Source organism: Microcebus murinus, chromosome 7 (assembly GCF_040939455.1).
Source record: "Microcebus murinus isolate Inina chromosome 7, M.murinus_Inina_mat1.0, whole genome shotgun sequence".
NCBI classification, from domain to species: Eukaryota; Metazoa; Chordata; class Mammalia; order Primates; family Cheirogaleidae; genus Microcebus; species Microcebus murinus.
The window spans coordinates 19,236,572-19,261,789 of record NC_134110.1 but is presented as its reverse complement, the minus strand read 5'-3'; the positions used below and the strand labels follow the sequence as shown (position 1 = coordinate 19,261,789).

At 49.0% G+C, this 25,218-nt stretch overlaps 1 protein-coding gene across 2 annotated transcripts in view; it reads left to right on the top strand.

Moving 5' to 3' along the window:
* OTUD7A (OTU deubiquitinase 7A) overlaps positions 1-25,218 on the top strand; it is a 286,462-nt gene that overhangs the window by 241,350 nt on the left and 19,894 nt on the right. For both annotated transcript variants that reach the window (XM_012764622.2, XM_012764624.3), the window contains 5 exons: positions 4,120-4,221; positions 7,410-7,537; positions 8,274-8,386; positions 21,507-21,634; positions 22,961-23,110. In XM_012764622.2, the coding sequence (XP_012620076.2) occupies positions 4,120-4,221; positions 7,410-7,537; positions 8,274-8,386; positions 21,507-21,634; positions 22,961-23,110 (621 nt within the window). The remainder of the gene's footprint in view (positions 1-4,119; positions 4,222-7,409; positions 7,538-8,273; positions 8,387-21,506; positions 21,635-22,960; positions 23,111-25,218) is intronic.

Below are 25,218 nucleotides of genomic sequence, written 5' to 3'. Positions count from 1 at the left end.
GGATTCTCCTTGAAGTGGAGAATTCTCTCCACCAGGCTTTGCACCTATGCTACATTTGTGTTCTCACCCTCCCGCCCCTCCTTAGATTTTGCAAATACCCCCAGGGTAAAAGCAGCTACAGGTGCTGGCTCACCTCTCTGAGGTTTTCCTTTTTCTTTTTCTTCTTTTTTTTAATTTCAGAATATTATGGGGGTACAAACATTTTGATTGCATATAATGCCTTTGCCTTTCTAGAGCTACAATCTCTAGTTTCTTAGCCCCTTTCATTCTCAGTGCCTCCGCAGCTTTTAGCTGCCCTTCCAAAGATGATTTCTGTATTTGATCACTTTTCTCATAGGCAGACAGGCAGGTTTGCCCTTGGCTACTCCATCACTCCTGGAAGCAGGAGACTGCAATGGATTATTTTTTAATGTTAATCCAATTCCTATCCCTGGAATAAATCCAAATTTAATGTTGGCAATGCGATGATTGTTTAATGTACTGCTGGATGTATGTGCTAAATATTTTCTATTTAGCAATTTTGTTTATAATTGTTGTCATGTTTATTAATGAGAGAAACTGACTTACAATCTTCCTTTTCCTGTAATGTCCCTGGCAGGTTTTGGCATCAAAGTTGTGCAGCCCCTCACAAAACAAGTTGGGAAAAGTTCTCAGATTTTCTATTCTCTGTTCTCTTCTTCGATGTGTGGAGAAGTTCAGAGATAACGCTATTTGGGTCTAGAGTTTTGTTTGGGGGCAAGGTTTTTAATTACAGATTCAGTTTCTTTAAAGGATAGAGAGCAATATATATTTTCTAGTTGTCCTTCAATCTGTTTTGGTGAATTTTGTTTTTTAAGAAATTTGTCCATTTTATTTAACATTTTCAAATGTATTATCATACAATTATATATAACATACATGTTATGTTTATATATACATTATATTTAATGTCTGTAGAAAATGTAGTGATGTTTCATTTTTCATATATGATACTGAAAATTTGTTCTTCTCTCTCTTTTTCTGATAAGTCTAAAGTAACAGTTGTGTTACTTGTTTCATAGGACCAACTTTTGGCTCTGATTTTCATAATTTATGTTTGTTTTCCATACCACCGATTCCTTTTCTACTTCAGCCTATATTTTTTAGATTAAATTGCTATTGCTAGCTTTGTGGACATTTGCATTTATTTTCCAGCCTTTTTTCTTTTCTAATATATGCACTTAAAACTATTACTTAAGCTCCCCTATAAGCATGGCTTTAGTATATCCCACAGATTTTGATAACTCATATTTATTATCATTCAGTTCAGAATACATTCTAATTTCCTGTGTGACTTCTTTGATTCATGAGTTCTTTGAAGGATGCTACATAATTCCCAGTATATGGGGGATTTTCTGCTTTTTTAATATCTCTCATTGATTTCTAGCTTATTTTACTGTGGTCAAGCACATACTCTGAATGATTTCAAATCTTTTATAGTTTGTTGACACTTTCTTTACAGCCCCATCATGTGGTCAATTTTGGAAAATTTTCCATGTGATTTAAAAAGAACATATATTTATTCTGTGGCTCATAGTTACAGTGTTGTATATATGTCAGCTGAGTCATGGTCTTTCATTATGTTTAATCTCTACTGGGTTTTTCTGGTCTGTTACTTCTATCATTTATCAAGAGATTTCTGTTAAAATCTCCAGTTTGACTGTGGATTTATCTATTTCTGTTTTGATCCTATCAATATTTGTTTTATATGTTCTTAGGCTAAGTTTTAGGTGCATACAAATTTAGTATTGTTATATTTTCCAAATGAATTTATTAGTTATCATAACTCTTTATCAGTTAACTGTTATCAATAATTTTTTAATAATGTCATTTTTATCCAATATCAACAGAACTTCACCAGTATTACTTTTGCTTAGTCTTGAATGGTATGTCTTTTTCTTTCTATATAGTTACTGTTAAATTTCTGTGTTGTTATATTTATTTGTCTCTTGTCAGCAGCATGTAGTTGTTTTATAAGCAAGGCTCACAATCTTTATCTCTTGTTTCATGTACGTGTAACATTTTTAATTTTTATTTATTTTTCCAGATGTATGAGATATAATTAAATTATACAAATATACAGATAAAAATTGTGTATAGTTATGGTGTATAACATGATGCTTTGATATACTTATACATTGTGAAATTATTACTACAGTTAAACTAGTTAACATAACCATTACCTCACATCCTGATGTGTGTGATAAGAACATTTGAGATCTACTCTCTTAGCAAATTTTAAATATACAATATATATTATTAACTATAATCACCACGTTATACACATTGGATCTTCAGAACTTGTTCATCATACATAAGTGAAACTTTCTTTCTTTTAATTGGAGTATGTAATTCATTTACATTTAATATAAATACCAGTATATTTTGGTTTAAGCCTATTATCTTGCTTTAAATCTAAATCTATTATCTTGCTGTTTGTTCTGTTGTTGATGTTGTTGTCTTTCTTTTTGCCTCTCTCATACTCTTTTGAGTTATCTAAGGATATTTATCATTCTGTTATCCCTTCTATTAACTTGTTTGATTTCAGTAGTTACCCTACAGTTTGCAAAATGCATCTTCTAGTTATTAGAATGTACCTTACATTGGCTTTTACCACTTCCTGGTTGATGTAAAGGCCTTAGAATTTGTGTCATGTATTACTCCCATATTTTGTGCTATTGCTATCACATGTTTTAATTCCACATATAATTTAATCCCTGCTTTAAACAGTCGATATTTATTTAAATTTACCAACATATTTACCCTTTCAAATCTCTGTATTCATTCCTTTTGTTTACTTTGCTTCCTTCCAGGATCATTTTTCTTCTGCCTTTAATATTTTCACTGCAGGTCTAATGGTAAAAAATTTCTCTCATTCTTATTTATAAAAGGTACAGAATTCTAGATTGGTAATAATTTCCTTTTTACAAAAAAACTTGCTACAATTTTGATAGGGACTGCATTTGATCCATCAATAAATTTGGAAAGAATTTATATCTTTACTATATAAATAGTCTTCTAATCCATGAAAATGATATGTCCATTTGTTTAGATCTTTGGTTCATTTCATTAGCATTTTATAGTTTTCAGTATACAAATATTGGACATGTTTTGTTAGATCTATACCTAAGTATTTAAATTTTTGAGTGATTGTAAATGATATTATAGTTTTTAATTTCCCATGGATTCCCATGTGATGTTTGGCTGGAATAGAATGGATAATGTCTAAGCAGTTACAATCCTGTTTAGCTGCCCCTTTCCTGGCATTCTGTCTAGAGGGAACATGCTTTTCCTTTTCCCTTTATTCTTTTTTGTTTTTTCCTGTCTGCTCTCATTGTTTTTTCTAGGTTGCCAGTCTCTCCAGTATCAAATTGGGTAATTCTTATGTTCTACCTTTACATTCACTGATTATTCCTTCTGTTCTCTCCATTCTACTTTTGAGCTATACAAGAAATCCAGGGAACCTACCATTATGTTGTTCCTCAAGTCCTGAGGTCCTTTGCCAGTCTTTCACCTTCTCTGCACTTTTCAGAGTCTTCTTATATTATTTTGTACATAATGTCTAGAGCTTTTAGTTGTACTTAGATGGAGGAATGGGATAAACTACCTCTATTCTATCTTCCCAGAAGTAGAAGTCTCCAGATGTAAGCGTTCATGAAATTTAACATGACTACACCTAAGTAGCTATAATGGTTTTGATGTATTAAATAAAATATAAAACATACTTTCAAAGGTACATATGCATCAAAAAAAGGATGATTGAAGAAAAAAGTTACTTTCAGGAGGAGAAACTGTGCTCAAGAACATTAAAGAGAAACTTTATAATTTGTGTAAAATATGTTCCCAGATCCAAAGAGCAAAGGCTTTGGTTTTGAGTTTCTTAATCCTCTTGCTAGGTTATGGGAGGAATTGGCCCTGTCTTATCTCAGGGAAAAAAATAAATCCATATTTTATTTAAGAAAAAAGTAGCCATAACATTCTACCTTTCTACTGAAATCCTCTAGAAAATATTTTACCAATGTCTGTGTCTACTTAGCAAATACACTCCCAGTGGTTCCTGCCTTTTTTGGGATTCTATTCTAAAGGGAGCTTCTGTTCCAGGTCGCCTGAACTGGTGGTCCACTGTGTGCACGAGCTGTAAACGGCTTCTTCCTTTGGCCACGACAGGGGACGGGAACTGCCTTTTACATGCCGCCTCACTGGGTAAGCTCCGCAGCACAGAGGGTGGCAGGGCTCCAGGCCTGCTCAGTGCATTATTAAAGGGCAGACATATGCAAAGTAAGGCCACCTATGTCACCATCATCTGGAAGAGTCCCTAAGACATGGAGCCCAACAGTCCTGACCTATTTTGTCAAGTAGCTCACACTTGGTGGAAAGACAGAACACACACGAGAAGAGGCCTGTCATGATAGGTGGAGGCCTTGAGCTTGAGCTTCAGGGTTGGGAATTAGAAATCATGGCCTGGAGCAATCAAAGAGGACTTTCTGGAGGAGGTAGGATCTTTTCTGAGATTTGAAGAACTTAAAAGAATAGAAGAAAAGACGTTCTCGGTGGGGAGACCACATGGATAAAGCAGAGAGGCAGGGATGCACAGGGTGTTTGGAGGCAGGGCTGAGCCAGGGGAGGCTCAAATAGGAAGTTTGGAGAATGGTGCATGAGCTTGGGAAAATGCAGAGCCACCATGATGACAGCCGTCAATAGTTGGCTTGGGCTCAAAAGGAACAACTGGTTATGAGCTCTGGGCAGGGGATTCCCAGAGGAGCACCTGACGGCCGTGACTGACAGACAGACGTAGGTACCGCTGGGGTGAACCACGGGGGAATCTGCACAGTTACAATAGACAGCAGAGAGTTAGCAACCTCTTCCGATGGGGCTGTGAGCTCCCTGCTCGCAAAAAGCTGCACAGCAGGCATGGAGGGCAATGTTTGGATGACTGAAGGTCATAGTAGATTTTCTGCAAGCTCAGTTATCTCCTTCTAGGCCCAAACTCACGGGTGCAAGGCTGAATCCATTTTGACAGGTGAGTTTGAGTTTGAGCCAGGGTTCCCGACATCAGGGCCAGTTGTTACTCATCAGCCCTGGAGGGTAAATAGAGTCTTTCCAGGAGACAGGCCCCTCGGACAATGTGGCCCTTGTCGGTAAAATACGCTTCCCCGGGGAAACATGACAGCAAGGGCCAACCCTCAGAACTTTCTTTGGACCAAGAGGAGACCATGAAGGGCTTTCCCGGGTCTGGGAAGGGCCCAGCAGCGCCCAGGGGAGGCTGCAGACTGAGAGCAAGAGGAACATTCCGCAGGCTTGACCCGAAGCAGGAAAGGCAGACATGCCCTCCCACCTGCGTCCTCCCCATGTCCCCGCGAGCACGTCCTGCTCGTTGGCATTGTAAAAGTGCTGCGTAGTCATCATGGTAAGAACATGACAATCAGTAATTGCACCACCCAGCTATGCCACTGTGAACAGTGTGGTATGTTGTCTTCCACTCTTCGGTCTGTTCTTCGAGTGAAATGATGATTATCCTGTGTCCACAGTTTGAATCCAACATTTTCCCTTCAAAATTTAATTGAGAATTTTCCATGCTATTATGCTCCAAACACATGATCTTAGTAGTTAGGTTATATTTCATCATAATAGTTAATGCTGTTTCCCTATTGTTGAACATATTTTACCAAAAGAAGAAATCGCTCATGTGTCTGAAACAGCAGCTTCATTGCTAAGTCTCGGGTGTGGACGTGCCTTTGTCCTTGAGCTACTGCAGCATGTAGAGTCACTGTCCCTGTCAGCACCATAGGTGGGCAAATCGGCACCGCACTGTGGTGTCATCTGATGGCAGGTATTTCCCGGTGAGCACGGGGGCCCCCAAGCCTGTCCGGAAAGGGAGCACCTCCTCAGGCTAGACGCGCTCCACCTGCAGGGAGGCTGGGCCGAGACTCCCCAGGGCTGCTCTGAGAGTTTCCAACAGCGCAGCAGTGAGCCCAGGGCTCTTCACCAGTTGTTCCTTTTATCCCAGTTTGTTTTCATTCTGTGCTCACGTAGCTAAACTCCACAGGACCAGGACTGCCCAAAGCAGCCATGTGACATTCACCAGCAGGGCTCGTTGGAAACCTGCTGACCAAGCCTGCCATTGAGCTAGGGTTGGGGGCACACACAGAAATGACGATGGCAATCCTGGAGCCAGGCTTGTAGGCAGACACCAGTGGGACCAAGAGCCCCTCTCTGCAGGAGCCGAGACTGCCTGCCATGTCCCGGGAGGCAGCTGACACAGGCCTGAGGATGGGCAAGGAGCAGGGATGGCCACACGCCCCATCCATCCTGTACAGACAGGCAAAGCCTTGCTCGCTTGAAAGCCCGAGGCAGTCCTTGGTGATCACATGTCCGAGGACGCACAGTCGGCGTGAGCCTTTAAACATCAGTCCACTCACGCCTCTCCTCTTCTGAAATCTTTCCTGAGGCTCCCAGCAAGCGCACCATGCAGTCCCTGCCTCGGCCCCCTGATCCCGGCTCTAGCCACCATTCCCTCTTGACTTTTCTCAAGGACACCCCACAGACACCCCTTTGGGCCTGTCCCTGGCCTTTCCCTGTGCCTGGGACAGCCACTCGGCTCCCTCTGTCACCCATTGTGGCCTTTGCTCCAGCCGATGACGTCTCCACTCACATTGTGACAGATACACCCACCACTCTGCGCTCTCTGCCTGCTTCATCTCTCCTGACATCATACACTGCATGCTAACTTCATGGCTGCCTCACTTCCCACTTTGCCACAATGTGTGCTCCATGAGATTTTGGAAACTTAGTATGTCCTGGTCGCTTCCATGTATATTCTCAGCACCTTGAGGAATGAATGAATGAATGAATGAATGAATGAATGAATGAATTCCCCGTGGCCAGCGCTGCCTGTCTCTTGGTGCTGCCCCCATGGATTGGATTTCTTGACCACATCTGAGCCGCCCAGGGCACATGCTCAGAGACGGCTAGTTTGTCTCAACAGCCGGCACGGGAGAGACCGTCTCACTGGGAAGCAGGTGTGCTCTCTTGGGCCAGATGTGCGCCGCAGTGTCCACTGACGCCGCTTGTTAGGAAGCTGGGATGCCCCAAGGCTACAGACACTGGAGAAGCCAGGAAGCTAAAAGGCCCTGTGCACATCACAAACGTATCCCCCTAGGCAATCTCCCACCCGAATGCAAGACCTGGACGGTGACCATTAGGCTTCTCAGGAAAAAGAATGGACAGGAATTATGAGCTAATGATGAAAATGGAGCAGCTGATGAAGGAGGCACCTTTGTGCGTGCAGACACGGGAGGCCAGCCCAGTGGTCAGGGTGGTTTGAGTCACCTCCAGCTTGTCCCCTCCTCATGTCCTTTCTCTCCTCTGCTCCCCATGGCCTCCGTCTGCAGGAATGTGGGGTTTTCACGACCGGGACCTGGTGTTGCGGAAAGCTCTCTACACCATGATGCGGACGGGGGCCGAGAGGGAAGCCCTGAAGCGGAGGTGGAGGTGGCAGCAGACACAGCAGAACAAGGAGGTTGGTACCCGCCGGCAAGGGCGGAGCCTGGGACCCACGCCAGGCACAGCCTCGGGCCCTGGTGGAATCCAGAGCGTGGCCCCCATGCCCAAACCCGTATTTCCACACTTTGGCCCATGGAAGAGGATCCCCATCACAATAGCACGGCCCCAGCAGACTGTGACCACATGTCCACTCACACCTCCTTGAGGTGTAATTGTGAAGGCCATCCGCCTCCATTCCCCAAAGTGCCCCAGCTTGGACAGTGCATTGCGTGGTCACCCGCTGTCTGTACCACCCACAGCCCAGCCCCCATGTGTGAGCTCAGTCCAAAGAAAATCCCCGTCATCCCTGGCCATGGCGAACACGAGCGCTTTGCCCTCCTGGAAAAAGACTCTGTCTGCTTTGCGATTGAAACTGGCCCGTTATCCCTGTCAGCTTTTTAATGGCCATCCCTGAGCTAGGTGCATGCCCAGGAACGTTGGTCTACCCTACAGCATGGGGATGACCTTTGTTGGTGGGTGGACTCCCAACAGCTCTGAAATTAGATATGGGGGTTTCTGAAAATATATTGTCCACAGCAAGCAGTGGGGAGGCTGTGGCCAATGACACATGTGCCCAGCCTGGGCGCTGGTGGGGCTTGGACGGAGCCAGACGGTCGGCGCAGCCGGCCCAGGCCCGCCTTGGAGGGAGGGTGAGGAGACGGGGCAGCACCGCTGGGCCCACCCCCACCTCCTTGCACTGCCCTTTGTGCCAGTCAGGGCTGGTGTACACGGAGGAGGAGTGGGAGCGAGAGTGGACGGAGCTGCTGAAGCTGGCCTCCAGCGAGCCGCGCACGCACTTCAGCAAGAACGGCGGCACGGGCGGGGGGTAAGTGCGGCCCCTGCTCTCCCCAGAGGTCACCTCGAGCCCCTGGCCACCCGGGGCCGCTAGCAGCATGGCGGGTGGTGTGGGCAGAGCTCGGAAGCTCCTTCCCGGAGCTGTGAAAGACAGGACTCCAGCTTTCGAGCATTAGATTCCAGACAGGGCACACAGGAGGGCTGTGGGCACGGGCTGGCCCCTGCCAGACCCTGGAAGGAAGCATCCGCAGCCCCGCGAGCATTTTGCAGGCAGAGCCGGGCTCACCGGGCCGCCCCCGGCCCCTCACCCTTGACCTCGCCGTGCCCAGTGGGCGGCGGCGGGCTGTGGCAGAGGCTCAGGGCACAGCCAGCTCTGGAGGTGGCGTGCGATGGTGGCTGTCCCGCACACCGCCATTGCACAAACCAGGCTCGCAACCCGCAGCTGCTGGGTTTGGGGTTTTTTCCCCAACTAAATAACTAGTTTGTGGCTTCAAACAGTCACACTGAAAGTAAAAGTTCATTAAGCTAGCCTGGCGCTTCCAGAGGGCTCTGTAGTTGTTATACACGTCCCAGCCAAAGGGCTTCACAGCCGCACACATTGGGGACCAGCTTGCTTCTGCAGACACAGCTGCCGTGCTCTAGTATGGAACGAGGAGTGCCGCCCAGCGAGACGGCCACGCAGTCTTTGGCCACGACGTATTCTTTGGTTCATGCTGTTTGAACCTGAAAGCAAAAGTGTTGCTCCTAGGAAAGGTCTCAGCCAAACACGAGAAAGTACAAGTGTTGACAGCAAGGAGACCCACAAAAAGGACCAGAGGACGGCATGCAGCTCTGGGTCACCCTCGGGCTCACAGGTCCCACAGCCGCCATCTGGGTCCTCACCCACCCGCTGCAGAGGGGCCGCCGGTCCCTCGCTCAAGGCCCCCTGCTGCAGGCCAGGCTCCAGCAGGGTCTGCAGCACCAGCAGCTGCGCCGGGACGGTGCTCAAAGATGAGACCCTCGGAAACCACAAACCCAAGTGCACGACTCCTGCAGGGTTGTGCCATCACGTTGTTTTAGCAGTGTGGCAGGTCAGCACCAACAGTCTGTCTTGTTTAGGGTATTTGGGGACAAGCATGCTGAAGACTCCAGGGGCTCCTGGAAACTCTGCTCTCTTCTTTTTCAGGCTGGGGAGCCTGTGGCCTCGGGGCCACATGTGGCCTTCTGGATCCTTCAGTGCAGCCTTTTGACTGAACCCAAATTTTACAGAACGAATCCTTCTAATAAAGGGATTTGTTCTGTGTAGTTTGGATTCGGTCGAGGGGCCGCAGATGGGGATCGAGAGGGCCACATGGGGCCCCGGGGCCACAGGTTCCACGGCCCTCGGCATCTTTTTCTCTGTTGTCTCTCCTGCTCCTGCCACAGGCAGACCCAGTAGGTGCTGGCGGGTTGGATCCAGTCCAGGTATCTCCGCCCAGGTGGGAGGGACAGGAAAGACAGCAGCAGTAATGACAGTGAGGACCCCGTCCAGGAGGAGCTGTGCCCACAGTCCGTGGTTGGTCAGCCTGTGTGACTTCTCATTGCCCTCACTGCCTGCTCCCTGGGCCCCGAGGGGGTTCAGACTCGAATGGGAGTGGAGGAGGCGTGTGGTGTTGCACTAATCTCCCCCTCATGGGCAGAACAGGGCCACAGCGGAGAGGGCCTCCTCGGTGACACAGATGGAAGCTCTCTCGTTCTCTCTGTCCCTTCTCTCCCCCTCACCCCTTAAGCGCTGAGCGGCACAGGGAGCTGTGGGCCCTGGGCCAGTGGCGGAGACCTGCCCCTGCGGCTCCCTCTGTCAGTCGGACCCTCCCCCTCCTCTGTGGACTCCCGAAGACCTTGCCGGGTCCTCACACCCCCTTCACCTTCAGCTTGGTTTCAGTTTTAAAGATAAAAATGTTCCTAAGTCAGGGGCAATCAGTGATGGCTGGAAGATTATTTTTTCCCAAGACATTTCCTGGTCGTTTGAGTGCCCTTCACTGTAACACGGACCAGCAACCCACGGGTGTGTGGTGCTGGATTTCAGGGCTGTTGGTGCCCTCCTCCCCCTGGGGGACAGGGGCCTGGGCAGGGGCCAGACAACAGCCAGTGTGGGCGGGGACTCGGAATCCCACCAGGCACAGAAGCACTCCCTCCTCTATCACCTGCACAGACCAGGGCCAGAAAGCTCTGTCTGGCATGGTGCCCCAACTCTCGTGGGTTTTGAATGGTTTCAGGAGCTCAGATCCTTCCCCCGTGGCCTCCCATGCAGGGCTGGGGGTTGTCTGGCCCAGTGTCTGCAGCTGCACTGGCTGGTCCCCCAGATCCCACAGCAGCAGGTAAATCCCAGGAGGCAAGCGCTCCGAGAACCAAGGCTGTCTGGCTATGTCATGCCACTGCTGTCAATGTGTGGGGAGCTCCCCCGAGACACAGCCTTTTTGTCATCTCACATGACCTTTACACCCTTATCATCCCCTCTGAGTAACTCTCCAGGTGTTTCTTCCCCCCTCCCCCCGCCCCTGGGAGAGGTCCCCCTGCTGCGGGTCCCACCTTCCACACGGCACTCAGGGCCTCCTGCTCCCCACGGGAGGCACTGGGGCTGGGTCCTGGTGACCATGGTCTGCACTCGTGCCTGGGACCTGTTCCATCTCTGATGACAGGAGGGCAGACAGTTCCCACCCAGGGAACACGCATAGCAACGTCTCAGGGGCTGCTTGGAGCAGGTGGCCATTCACACTGTTGCCTGGGCATCATCAGGCTTGTCCCCTGACACAGCCATCTCCTGATTTTCAGCCCATTCCCCATTAGACACTCTGACTTTTGATTCTTTATGTTTCTGGTTTTTTTTTTTTCCTTTTACAATGAGCATGAATTCCTTTTGTTATTAAAAAGTGCCAATGAAAATGCTTACTTGCAAAACATTCAATGGTAGGTCTGAGTGATCAACCATAATCTGACTAAAGGATCTGGGTCCCTTTATGAGTCTCTGCGATGACCCAGACACTGCCCCATCCGTGAGTGATAGTGTGGTCCCTGGGCCTGGCACTCGCAGTTCTGGTGACCACATCGTAGGAGGGAAGGAGGAAGCTGGGAGTCAAGAGAGGGGAAAACAGACAGCCAAGGGTGGGATAGGCGTGTCCCCAGTTAAGAAAAGAAGGGAAACTGCTCATTCTGGAGAGATGGGGATGGAAAGTGTGGTGGTGTTGGGACGCTGGATGGAGGTGGGTGAGTCCCTCAGGCACAGTGGGACAAGGCAGGGGGACAGTGGCACCTTGGTCAGGCCCTGCACTGGGCATTCCATGTCCTGCAAGCCTGGAGTACCCTTCTCATAGACTGGAAAACTGAGACCCGAGGAGACTAAGTGTCCCAAGACCACAAGCAGGAACCAAGCAGTCTAATTATCATTTTGTGGAGAGGCACAGAGGCTCACACCTATAATCCTAGCACCCTGGGAGGCTGAGGCGGGAGGATTGCTTGAGATCAGGAGGTTGAGACCAGCCTGAGCAAGAGTGAGACTCCATCTCAATTAAACAATAAATAAATTAGCCGGACATGGTGGCATGTGCCTGTAGTCCCAGCTGCTTGGGAGGCTGAGGCAGGAGGATCACTTGAGCCCAGGAGTTTGAGGTTGCTGTGAGGTAGGCTGATGCCATGGCACTCTAGCCTGGGCAACAGAGTGAGACTCTGTCTCAAAAAAAAAAAAAAATTATCATTTCTCTTTTGACTGGGCTCTATGACCCTCAAATACAACGGAGTCTGTAGAACCTCAGGCGATGAGTCAGCCTGAAACAAAGCCACCACTCTGGGCTGGAGTGACAACAGTGAGGACACAGTGCCTCAGTCCCCAAGCAGGGGCAGGTAATTCTGAGCAGGAGTGTGCTCAGAACTGCAGGAGGAATTTGCTCTGAAGATCCTACTTGCAAATTCTCTGTGGCCGAAACAAGTCGAAACCAGATGTTCAGTGCTGGTGCTGCTGCCGAGACCCGAGACACCACGTGCAGAACGTGCCTCCAACAGGGGCTGCTGCCGGGGAATGTACGGTCCTCTCCAGCCAAGAGTGAACTAGCTTGCCCATCACCAGAGCTGCCATCCCGGGGGCTCAAGCCCAGGTGAGGGGCTTTGGGAAGAGGGATGCTCCCCACAAGAAAGACCTAGAAGAAAGAAGGATAATTCCATCCCAAGCTTTGCAGTTCAGTGCAGAAACCAGTTCTGTGGTGAGGCTGCCCATGACCAGCAAGCGCACACGGCTCCTGGCCCCTGCGCCCTGGACACTCTGAGGAAAAAGGGTGGTACGTAGTAAGAGGAGCCCAGTTACTTGCTCTGAAACTGAGAACAGCTGCAAAAGCAATTAGTGAAGGTGTCAGGGTACTTGTTCTAGTTCCAGGCCAACTGAGATACGAGAATAAGGAAAAGGACCCTGCCTTGTAGACGCTGGCCTGAGACCCAGACTTAAATGGCTGAGTTTGATGCCAGCTTGGACACATGACCTTGAACACGTCTCACAAGCTCTCTGAGCCTGTTTTGTTCATTGGTGACATGCACTTGGTACTACCGTCCATGCCAAGCTATCAGCTTTTGATGGGCGTGTAACAAACCACCACAAAACTGAATGGCTTAAAGCAGCAGCCGTTAGATTTGCTCATGTCCTATGGATCAGGAGTCTGGCCTGGAAGTGCGTGGAGCCCCTCGTGAGATGTAGCCGGGTGACAGTTCATCTGGATGGGGCTGGATAGTCCCAGAGAGCTTCACTCACAGGCCTGGGGCTGGGAACTGGCTCTCAGCTGGGCCTCTCTTTGCATGGGCTTTTGTCCTTGCAGAGACCCAGGCTCTACGATACAGTCCCAGGGCAGCTCCCAACGTGCGGATGCATCTCTAGCCTCTGCTTGCATCATGTGTACTGATGTGCCTCCGCCCAGGGCAAGTCGGGTGGCCTAGCCAGCCTGAGGGTGGAGAGAAAGGCTCTGTCTCTCGATGGAAGGAGGGGCGTCGCCACGTTGCAGAGAGGCGGGCACAGAGGCGGGGAGGCCGGCGTGCAGTCTGCCGCGCGCTGAAGCTGCGGGTGTGGGGTGGTGAAATCCCAGATTCGAAAGTGCTTGGAAAGGACTTTCTTACACCTGTGGAAGTAACGTTTATTAAGACTGTGTGGTGCTCCGCCGCGGGTGGGTTGGAGTGCCTGCTGCCTGCGTGGTGTGTTGCAAAGGCCCGTCACAGGCGGGTGCAGAACAGGTGTAAGAATCGACAGCTTGAGCTGTGTGGTGAAGATGATCATTTGAGTTCTTTTCCCTTTCCCTTTACCTTTTAAAAGAACCACTTGTTTCCTGTTTGCTGAGACAAGTGAAGTGGCAGCTGGGAGGCCAGTGGGACAAGGGAAGAGCAGAGCAGAGCCTCGGGGACAGGCAAGGACCCCCAGTACCCCACTCAGGGCGCCTTCTGTCCCAGCTCCCTGCTGTCCTCACAGCTCCCTGTCCTGCTTTCTCATGGCAGTTGCGTCTCTGTCATTTCTCTGGCAATGTGTTGGCTGCATTTCTCCTTTATTGGCCTTTTTCAGAAATAGCTGGAATCTTAAATGATTTCCTAACTCACAGTCTGAGAGTCATAAATTTCAGTCAGTCGTTTAAGGAAAAGCAAGTGGCATTTCATTCCTGGGCAGTGCCCACGCCACAGTCTGGCGCTCCCAGGCCGTGGGTAGCCCCCGCATGGGAAAGGAGGTGTTCTGTGGATATTTCTTAAGGCTCTGTGATGTTCATCAGCAAACTAAGCAGAAAAAGCGTCTGTTCATGTAAGGTGTCTTCACTCTGCAGATGTGGGATCCAGATCAGATTTTTTTTCCAGAATATTATGGGGGTACAAACGCTTTGGTTACATAAATTGCCTTTGCACTGCCAGGGTCATAGCTACAAGTGTGCTCATACCCCAGACAGTGCACACCACACCCCTTAGGTGTGAATATACCCATCCCCTCCACCCCTCCCACCTGCCTGATGCCCTATGAATGTTACTTCCGTATGAGCACATAAGTTAGTGCCAGTTTGATGGGGAGTACATGTGGTGCTTGTTTTTCCATTCTTGTGATACTTTACTTCAAAGAATAGACTCCAGCTCCATCCGGGTTAATACTAGAGGTATTAGTTCACCATTTTTTATGGCTGAGTAGTATTCCATGGTTTGTATACACCACATTTTATTGATCCACTCATGTACTGATGGGCACTTGGGTTGTTTCAACATTTTTGCAATTGTGAATTGTGCTGCTATAAACATTTGAGTGCAGATGTCTTTGTTATAGAATGTCTTTTTTCCCTTTGGGTAAATACCCAGTAGTGGGATTACTGGATCAAATGGTAGTTTTACTTGTAGCTCCTTGAGGTATCTCCATATTACTTTCCACAGAGATTGTACTACTTTGCAGTCCCACCAGCAATGTGTGAGTGTTCCTATCATCCACGCCAACATTGTTTGTTTTGGGACTTTTTGATAAAAGCTATTCTCACTGCAGTTAAGTGATATTTCATTGTGGTTTTGATTTGCATTTCCCTGATGATTAGAGATGTTGAGTGTTTTTTCATGTTTGTTGGCCATTAGTCTATCTTCTTTTGAAAAGTTTCTGTTCATGTCCTTTGCCCACTTTTTAATGGGGTTTTTTGAATTTTTTCTTGCTGATTTTCCTGAGTTCTATATAGATTCTAGTTATCAGCCCTTCATCGGACATATTGCATGCAACCATTTTCTCTCATTCTGTAGGTTGCCTTACAGCTCTAATGATAGTTACCTTGGCTGTGCCGAAGGTTTTTAATTTGATCAGGTCCCATTTATTTATTTTTGTTGTTGCTGTGATTGCTTTTGGGGTCTTCTTCATACATTCTTTGCCTAGGCTGATGTCTATAAGAGTTTTTTAAAGGCATTTCTCATTGAAAATAGGACCAAAGTTGACACTTTATCTATGAATTGTTCTCAAGTAGGAACCTTCCTATATGAAGAATCTACCTTTTATCACTGTGCTTTTTAATAACTGATAGTTTCTTACTTGATCATCTGTTAGCCCCCACCCCTAGGCCCGCATTCATGTGCACATAGCACATGCACACACAGAGCGTAGTGCTAGAGCCAAGTAGATAATCAATAAATGTTTGCCACATGAATGACCTCAACTTATTGATTCCAAACAGGAGGATGAGTCTTCTCCCTAAGGCCACAATGGTCACTGCTGAGAAGCTCCTTCCAGAGCCCAAGATGTATTCAATCCCTTCAGGGTGCCAGAGTGACCCACTCCTTCCATCCTGGTTTCCCGGGCCGTAGCTGTTGGTAGGGTCCCTGCCAGCCCATGCTGTGCCTTTGGAGAATCTGTCATGAAAGCTGCTGTCTGGGCAGAGAGTGCGTGGCCAGACACAGAGGCCCACAGCAGTGCACAGGCTGGCTTCAGCCCCGCGAGCCTCCTGAGCCTGGCTCTACGGTACAGTGCCTGGAAGGGGTCGAGTCACACCGCCTAGAAAGGTGTGGGTCTGTGCCTTGGGAGACCCGTGCAGCTGTGAAAAGGGGTAAGGAGCATCCCCACATACCCCACTGGGGATATCCCAGGGACATGCCGGGAAGAGGAAAAAGCAAGGATCAGAATAGAGAGTCTAGGGTCCTGCTCTCACCCAGAGGTGCGGGGTGTGTGCGTCGTCTAAGTATGTTTGCTCGTGCTAACATACGTGTGACAGCACACACATGCACTTAGACTTTTAAATAAAAGGCACACCAAGAACCAATTACTATGCCCCATACGTGGGGCGACTGCAATTTATCATCCAAACTCATTCATTTTGGAGAGGAAAAGTGGACATTAACCACTCAGAATGTCCCAAGCAAAACAGGGTGTGATCACCTCACCTGGAGGAGGGAGACAGCCCAGAGGCTGCACGCAAGCTCCCCCACTGTGTGTCTGGGTGACTGTCCTCTGGCAACACCTGCAGCCCCCAGACTGACGGCTTCCTTATCTATGACATGGGCTCTTGCTGAGGGTGGTCTCTAAGTGTTATGGCTGCAGCTTAAGCCAGGGCACCCCCATATCTGCATCTGCCACTGTTCCCTTGGACCTGAGATCCCATCTGGAGCCAGGAGGGGTCCCCAGCATGGCCTCTGCTCAGGACACTTCCAGCCCCCATCTTCCTCAGGGTGTTCTCGTTGGATAGACGGTGTGTCCCTGCTCCTGGACATTCCGCCTCCTCAGGCACACACTGAAGGAAAGGAGGGGGGTGCCCAGGGTACATGACACAGCGCAGGTTAAGAAGAGCTCAGGGCATGTGCATCTTTGAGGATGAAGTCATTGTATTGCACGTTAGTCTTCTTAGCAGTAAATGTTGATTATTAGGATTGTGTCTTTGCCCAGAGGCTAGATTCTACTCACCGTCCCAGATCTAACATTTTCTCAGTAAGCTCACAGGAAGAAAATGTGAAGCCTCAGGGCTGAAAGTGGGAGTGAATCTTCAGAATTGGTTTTTCTGGAGCTGATTTCTACCAATGGGCTCTGATTGCAGTAACTCACACATGCAGGTCACGGTTCCAGAGTGTCATCCCAGACATGATCTCATTCGCCCCTCTGTTTGAGAGCCCCCAGCTAAATTGGGGGTCCAGTACCAGAGCCCCTAGCAACCCTGACCTGCAGGAAATGAAGGGGAGCTAGATGTGGGTGTGTGCAGTGTGCCTTAAATGGCCTGATGCCTGGTTGCCCCACCCACAACCAGGGGGTCCCTCACACGGAAACTTGTTTATACTGGCAGACGCTCTTGTGGCTCTTGACTGCCTTGTATCTACTTGATTCCTGCCAGACCATCATTCTGGCACTGGGGCCCAACTTGTGTTCTCTCCAGCATCGAAGGAAAAACCCAGCCTGGGGTAACCCCTGGTTCTTGTACTACAAGGCCTAAATTTAATATGCCACTACAATGGGAAACAGTCCAAAGATTTACATTGGCAGATCCTGGGCAGAGAAGGAGGGCACAATGAGTCAGTAGGTCAGTCCTCCATCCCAGGGTCACATGAGGCAGGAATGAAGAGTCAGAGAGAGAGAGAGAGAGAGAGAGAGAGAGAGAGAGAGAGAGAGAGAGAGAGAGAGAGAGAGAATGACAACTAGCAGAGTCAGTTAAAGGATACAGCAGGAAAGTGGGGAGCCCAGCCTGCTAAGTGGGAGAGATGCCTCTATGTTGTCATCTCTGGCCACTAGCTTAAGCCATCTGGTGTGGTGTTCTACTTCCAATGCCCAGGCCACAACTTTTGCTGTGCCATTCTCATTACAGTCAATTCTGTGATGCCTTAAGCATTCAACCTTGTGCATAGTGACCAGTACTATTTGAATAGTGGAGACTGGAAGCAAGTAGGGAAGGACATTATGATACTCAAGTTGCACCAGGCTAGAACTGGGACACTCTCTGCCACCTCCTGGGTCACTGAGCAGATTTTTAGTTGCTCATCTGGCTCCCATGCTCAATACCATAACTGGAGTAGAGAAAGGTCACTCTGCTCCAGGATCTTCTCCCTCACCTCCTCCCAGCTGGACCTGCCACCTTATCAGTGCTGGCTGTGTCCATCCATAAGGCTCCATGCTGTGCATGGCCCAACTCCATGCCTTGGTCTTAGCACAGAACTGAGCATGAGAGGATGGGTGGATAGATGAGTGGGTGGATAGATTGATGGAAAAATGATGGATGGACAGGTGTGTAGGTAGATGGATAGACAAATGGATGGATGGTTGAGTAGGTGGCTGGATGGATGGATGCATTGGTGGGTGAATAGATGGATGGAAGGATGAATGGACAGATACATGGACAGCAAATGGATGGATGGATGAATGGGTAGATGGATCAATGGATGGATGGATGGATGATAGGAGGGAGGGATGGGTAAATGAATAGATGGATGAAGAGATGAATGAATAGATGAATGGAAGGATGGATAGACAGATGCATGGAAGAAGGTGGATGGATGGGTCAATGGAGGAAGGGAGAGAGGGACAGAGGAAGGTGTGGATAAGCACGTGGATGGACATATGGCTGGAAAGATGGGCAGAAAATGGATGAATAGGTAGATGTTATATGAGGGCAAGAGTTACCTGAGGGTCTCTGCAGTGCCTTTCACAGCACCAATATATAGTAAGTGCTTGATAAATATTTGTAGGTTTTTCAGTTTGAAATACAATGGTGCTGCTTTAAATTTTGCATGAGAAGAATGCTATGCCACTACAATGGTGTCTAACTCTTATCCTTTGCACTATTGTCACCATGGGTCCCCTTCTATGTAGTTATTCAGATACCAGAGTATTCCATCAGGGAGAGAAGATGTGACTTCGAATCCTGGACTAAAAGGCTTCCCCTTCACCTCGCCCTTCCTTCTTCCCAGCATTAATATCTGACTCATGAGCAGCTAATCTCTTTCCAATGTTGACCTCTCCATTCACTGAACTAGGGAAAAAACAGTGCTCCACATTTCTAACTGGGTATTTTTCTCTCTGAGTGTGCAGGTTGTAACTCCGTGTTCTCTCCTCTGTGCTGCTTATTGTCTTGTTCAACCATCCACTTGCCCAGCACTTAGTGCATGCCATGTGACGGGGACCAACAAGCAACTTCCAGAAGCACTTGGCCCCCAAACACAGCAGTTTGGCTCTCAGGTGTGGCTGGGCAGGATAATCACCTGGGATGTTTGAAAATGTACACCCGGGAGCATTGTGTTTGGACTTGGCATGTGTATATATATTTAATAAGTAGATGTGTGTGCATGTGTGTATACATATTCAAATCAATACATATTTAAAACATTCCTCTTCCACTTCCCTTCCCTTCCTAAAAACTTCCATCCTAAAGCCATTAGGTGGGGCAAAGCCAGGTGGGCACCTACAGTGGGGTGGAGCACAGGAGGGCACAAAGGGCCATAGGTGGGGTGTCAGGGCGAGAAATGGCAAAGAGGGCAACCCCAGGGGAGGGACAGCAGTGAAGGTGGGAGACTTCTTACATACAATGAGACTGAGCAAGTACCTAAACACTTTCAGATTAATGGAAATGAGATTTTTCACTGTTGGCAAGGAAAGTTACAAGTAGAATGAATTTTGTGGGAACTGGAGATATCAATGAACTCCAGGCTTTCTATTAATATAATATTGAGATCTATAGATAGAGGGATAGGTATAGAGAGAAAAAGAGAGATGAAAATAAAGATGCAAATGTGTATGAGAGTGTGAACTTGGACCATCTTCTTGTGCCAGGAAGCAAAGACGTGCTCTAGAACATGATGAGAGGATGTCATAAGGCCACAGGTCCAGCTGAAATAAGCCACTGACCAAATCAAGGCATAGTTAAGCATCCATATAACCACACTAAGGGATTATAACCTAGGAATAAAATAGAAAACCAAGAATCCACAGTGATATTAAAAACCATCTAAAGGTTTGGTGAGGCCTGGAGTATCTGCATAGGTTCAAAGTTCTCCTCCAAAATGCTTATTAAATTCAAAGGAGGAATGAAGGGCTTCGCAGGGCAAGGCCTGGCAGATGCCGTCCAGCAGTGGTCCACGTTAGCATCACCAGAGACAGGACCATCTGTGGTTCCACACTGCCTGCCAGGATGCCACGAGGAGGACTCGGCACAGCCCAGTCTGATCTAATTGAGAAGAAAGAGAGAAACCCAGACTAAGAACACTCTACAAAACACATGGCCTATAATCTGCAAAGTGTCAAGTCTACAGAAGTCAAGCAAATCCTGAGAAATGTCCCAGGATGAAGGAGACTAAAGGGAAACCACAACTAAGTGCAGCAAGTGATCCTGCACTGGAACCTCTGTCCTAACGGGCATTATTGGGACAACTGGCACACCGTGCATGGGGTCTGGTGATTGGACATGTCTGTGAGAACACGGCTGTGTTGTAGTTATGTAGGAGAACGTTCTGGTCATAGGAAATACACACTAAACTCTTCCAGAGTGATGGGGCATCAAGTTCACAATTTATTTTCAAATGGTTCAGAAAAAGAAAAGCTATTTTCACTACGTGTGTAATGCTTTGTGATTTTTTTATTGCTGCCAATTTTTTGAACTATTAATATTAAAATAAGGTAAATTGAATCACAAAAGAGTAAATAAGAAAGAATATAGGTAGTATAACTCCTAAATTCCCCAGGTGGTCATGATGCATTTCCCAGGGCTCACAGCCTTTGTTCTAGAAGTAATGGGAGCAGTTGGCTGGGAGCTCTGTCCGGGGAGCTGCTTCCTCAGGCCACGCCCGCCTGCATTCTCAAACAGGGCCACATTTTCCGGCTCTGGCCCCACTTGCTCCAGCTGTCATGGGCTCCCTCAGCTCATTCTGAACAAGCCCAAGAGCCACCTCTCAGGCGTCTTGGCCGGGTATTGCCACCTCAGCTTGCAGGCACAGTGGGTATAGTCAGGCCCCATGGTGCTGTGAACACTGGCTCTCTTCCCAATGCTCCTCCCTTTGGGTGGCCCTGTTGTGGAGGGACATCAGGCTATGGTCTTTAGCCCAGATGTCTCAGAGTCTGAGTGAAACAGGCCTTGGAGCCCACTCTTCCCTGAGCCTCAGACTTGAGCCAGGAGCATGGGCCGGGAGGGTCTGAGCAGCCTGGGTGGCACACTCAGATCACTTCCCTGCTCCCACCCTGAGGGCTGAAATATGGGCAGCTTCTCACTGTCCTCTTCTCTCAGGGTAAGTATTTTCTAGAAAGCTCCTCGGGTCTTGATAGTAATGACACCCCCAGCCCATCAGATGTGCCCAGGCCTCCCTGAGTCCCTGAGGGATGAAGCTTCAGCCTGTGCTGCTGTGCATGGAAATGAACAGAAGAGGGCCCCGTCCCTCTGGCCCACATTGCGTCCTTGTGCAGCACCGCCAGAGAACCAGGCCCCACGGCCACGGGCTCTGGTGGGCCACCTCTGCCTGCAGGTCCTCTCTGATTTATCTGCCGAGACCACCCAATCCAGGGTGGGGGTGGGGAGCTGGGATTTGTACATTGGCCGCTGGCAGACGGCATGGGAGGTGGCCTCAGACAAGGTAGCTGCCAGGGTCCGTGTCAATCAGACCCCAGTGGGGTGGGCTCGGCCCCTGCACAGAGCGTTCTCCATTCTCCCCATCCCCCATCCTAATTCGGTCCAGTGAAGGCCTTGCTCTGTTTTGCCCCCTAGCGTGGACAACTCTGAGGACCCCGTGTACGAGAGCCTGGAAGAGTTCCACGTTTTTGTCTTAGCCCATATACTGAGAAGGCCGATCGTCGTCGTGGCAGATACAATGTTGAGAGACTCAGGTGGAGAAGGTAAGTTCCTCAAAGAGATATATTTTATTCATGACACAGACAGCGTAACATCCCAGTTAAAGAACAGATTTAAAGGTCCAGACGTCACTCCACGTGGACACACAGCAGATTATTTCTCATTTCTCCCCGACTCAGCACGTTTCTTTTTCCTCCCCCGTGGCAGAGGGGTTGCTCTCGGCCATCCGCCCCGCATGTCAGCAGCGGGTGGCCATGAGAAATCTGGCCGTGTGAGGGCAGGGACTGACCCCCACCATGTGCCCAGAGCACGGCCGCGGCTGACAGCCTGTACCCCTCCAACAGCCTGGGCCATGTCCCAGAGCCAGTCAGCCCTCCCGGCCCTCTACAGGCTACACATGCGTTAAAAAGAAAAGAGCGACAGGAAGTGAAGGGCTCGGCAAGGCCGTAGTAGAATCAGAACTGGCAGAGCAGGAGGCAGGGAGGACGGGCTGCCATGGCTGCCCACCGAGGGCCAAGCACCATGCACGGCCCCTCACCAGGTGTGCCCTCCTTCCGCCCCACCACAACCTCCCAGGGTGGACACTGCCCTCCCGCTTTACAGACGAGGAAACTGAAGCCCAGAAAGCCAAAGCAAACCCAAAGGGGTTCGTCCTGGGGCATGAGTGCTCCAAAGAAGCCTGTCCTCCCCTGGGCTATGGCTCCCCAGTGTCCCTCCAGCCCACCTTCCTTCCATTCTCCCTGGAGCCCTCTTGCAGGTGGGCCTTCCCGCCACCTCTCAGCGGATTCTCCTGCGGGCAGAGCCACACTGACCAATTTAAACAAAGGGAGGGTGGAGAAGGAATCCTAAAAGCTGGTGGTCAAAGCTGGCCCTGAAGCTACTGTCCCTAAAGCCACCCACTGACCTAAAGGCCAGATTCTTTATGACCAAAGACCAGATGCTGCTTCAGGGCAGATGTTTCCAGAAGTTAATATATTCAGCAAGAGTTTTAGGCTTTTTCCCCCTCTTTTTCATGAGTAAGGAAAAGAGCCAGGTTGTAGGAAAACAATCACTAAAGGGTCCAATTTTCCTTCCTGTCTGACTTACGACTTGGTCCTGGAGCTCTCTGGTTAGCCCTGGCTGCTTTCTTTGAATTCCATAGAAGAAGTTCTCAAAATACAGCACAAACACACTCTCAGTTAGCATAGGTATTGTTTTGTATACAGGCACCTTAACCAACACTAGGAGAGGAAGAAGCACATCCAGAGCAACATGGGTTTCTAGGCTGTGACTCCTTCCCTGTGCTCACCGCAGAGCCCGGGAAAGGCGGGGGACGTGCCCTCGGGCCCTGCTGCTGCTCACGCCTCACCTTTGTCCGTTTGTGCCTGCAGCATTCGCACCCATCCCATTCGGGGGGATTTACCTGCCCTTGGAGGTCCCTCCCAACAGATGCCACTGCTCACCTCTGGTTCTGGCCTACGATCAAGCGCATTTCTCTGCCCTCGTGTCCATGGAACAGAGAGACCAGCAAAGAGAACAAGGTATGCCCAGCTCCTGAGAGACGGTGGGCGCCGGCGACAGGGGCAGGGGCAGGGCCATTGGTGGGACATCATCAGTGGGATGTTGTTGGGGAGACATGGGTGGTGGGCATAGGAGAGTACAGGGAGGTGGCATGTGGACAGGTCCCCTCAGAGGCTGCCTGTGCACACTCAGCAGTGATGGGTGTTGCATAAAACATTGAAGATAACAATGTGAAAGACCACGTTTCTCTTAAAATACTAAACGAATGCCTAATTCCACCACACTGAATAGCCTCTACCATTGTTCCCTTTCACATGTGTATAAGTTTTATATGGATGTAATTAGATGTAAAAATTTTTTTTAAAAAAAGCCCTTCAACATCAGGAATTGGCAAACTACAGTCCACCACCTACTTTTGTAAATAAAGTTTTATTGGAACACAGCCACATTCATTCACTGATGTATTGTCCGTGGCTGCTTTTGCACTACAGTGCAGAGCTGAATAGCAGCCGCAGAGACTGTGGCCTGCAAAATCTAAAATACTTACTAACCAGCACTTTATGGGAAAAGTTTGCCCACCCCTACTGTAGAGTAAGCTTTTGAATCCAAAGGTCAGTATTTCCTTTCAAATCATTATAGCTGAGTTTCCTACAAGTAGCCATTTCAGTGCTGCTGATGGCCGGGCTGGGCTGGCGCCACAGGCTGAGCACTGCACAATTTTAGGATACCAGTTGATGTCTTTGCTGGGGAAATAGGGGAATTTTGTTTGGAATGCTTGCTGCTTTCTCATGTTAGCTACTATAGATGTGTGACTAGCTGAATGGAGAGGGAAACCCTTCCTGTTGTCACCTTGTTTCTGGTCTAGGCCAAGAATCCACCAAAAGACTAAAAGACAGACAGGATGGAATAGTTTCAGGGTCCAAGCCATTGGGTGTGGTTGCAGGGAATTGGAAGTGACTTGTCCAACCCACTACAGGACAGGAAGCTCAGGGGTGTCTGGGTCTTTTACACTGAGTGTGCATCATGGGAAGTAAATACAGCAACAAAACTGCCCCCATCAGGACACTCAAATGCCCCCCTTTCCTGTAGATGGCGTGCATGGAAGGAGCACAGTCAGCGAGCAGAACCCAGCCTCCCTCAGCCCTCAGTGAGGTGCAGCGCCAGAGTGTGCACCTTCCTGGCATGACAGGGAGCTGGGAGTGAGGCCTGGGGCTGTGCGGTAGGAGCCGGAAGTGAGGGCAGCCCGGGGCATTCACTGACCCCTTCCCAGGGGCTGAGGCAGAACCACCAGGGGCTGCACACGTGGTGCCATGGGCATGAGGGTCCCAGGAAGGGAGAGCAGGCCAGAGCTGCAGCCAGCTGTGATGGGAGTGTCATGTCACCTTTCTTTATTATTTCCAGACATCTCACTGGCCAGGGAAGGACAGGAGGCCTTCCTGCATTTTTTGTTATCCCTCCATGTTTCGTCCAGTAGAGCCTGCACCCACTTTGTGGGGTTTTAGCTCTTCTCAGAGCTCCCTGCAGCTCTGGGGAGATGAGAGGGGGCTTTCTCAGGGCCTGGGGTCCAGGCCAGCACTGGGGCCCTCTGTCCAGTCCTGGGGGAGTCCCTGTGGTCAGGGAACAGTGATCGTCCCAGGGCCAGCATCTGCCACTGCTGAGCTTGGGGTTCAGTCACAGCCTGCCTCGTGAGGCCACAGGCTTCCCAGCCCAGAGCAGTGGAATTTTCACTCCCTTGTCCCTGCTCCCTCCGCACTGCCACATTTTAGGATCCAAATTCCAGATCATCAGGTCTTTATGCAAAAACCTGTACATGCATGTTCTGGTAGCTTTGCAATAGCTGAAAACTAGAAACAACCCAAATGTTCTTCCTAGGTGAATGGTTGAACAAGTGGTGGTACATCCACACCGTGGACTTCTGCCCAGCAGGAGAAAGAAGGACTATGACACACACAGGGGCCTGGATGAGTCTCAAGGGAGCTATGCTGAATGAAAAAAGCCAAAAGCCAGTCCCAAAAGATTGCATACTATATGTTTCCAGTCATGTAGCATTCTTTTTTTTTTTTTTTTTTTTTTTTTTTGAGACAGAGTCTCACTTTGTTGCAATCCTCCTGCCTCAGCCTCCGGAGTA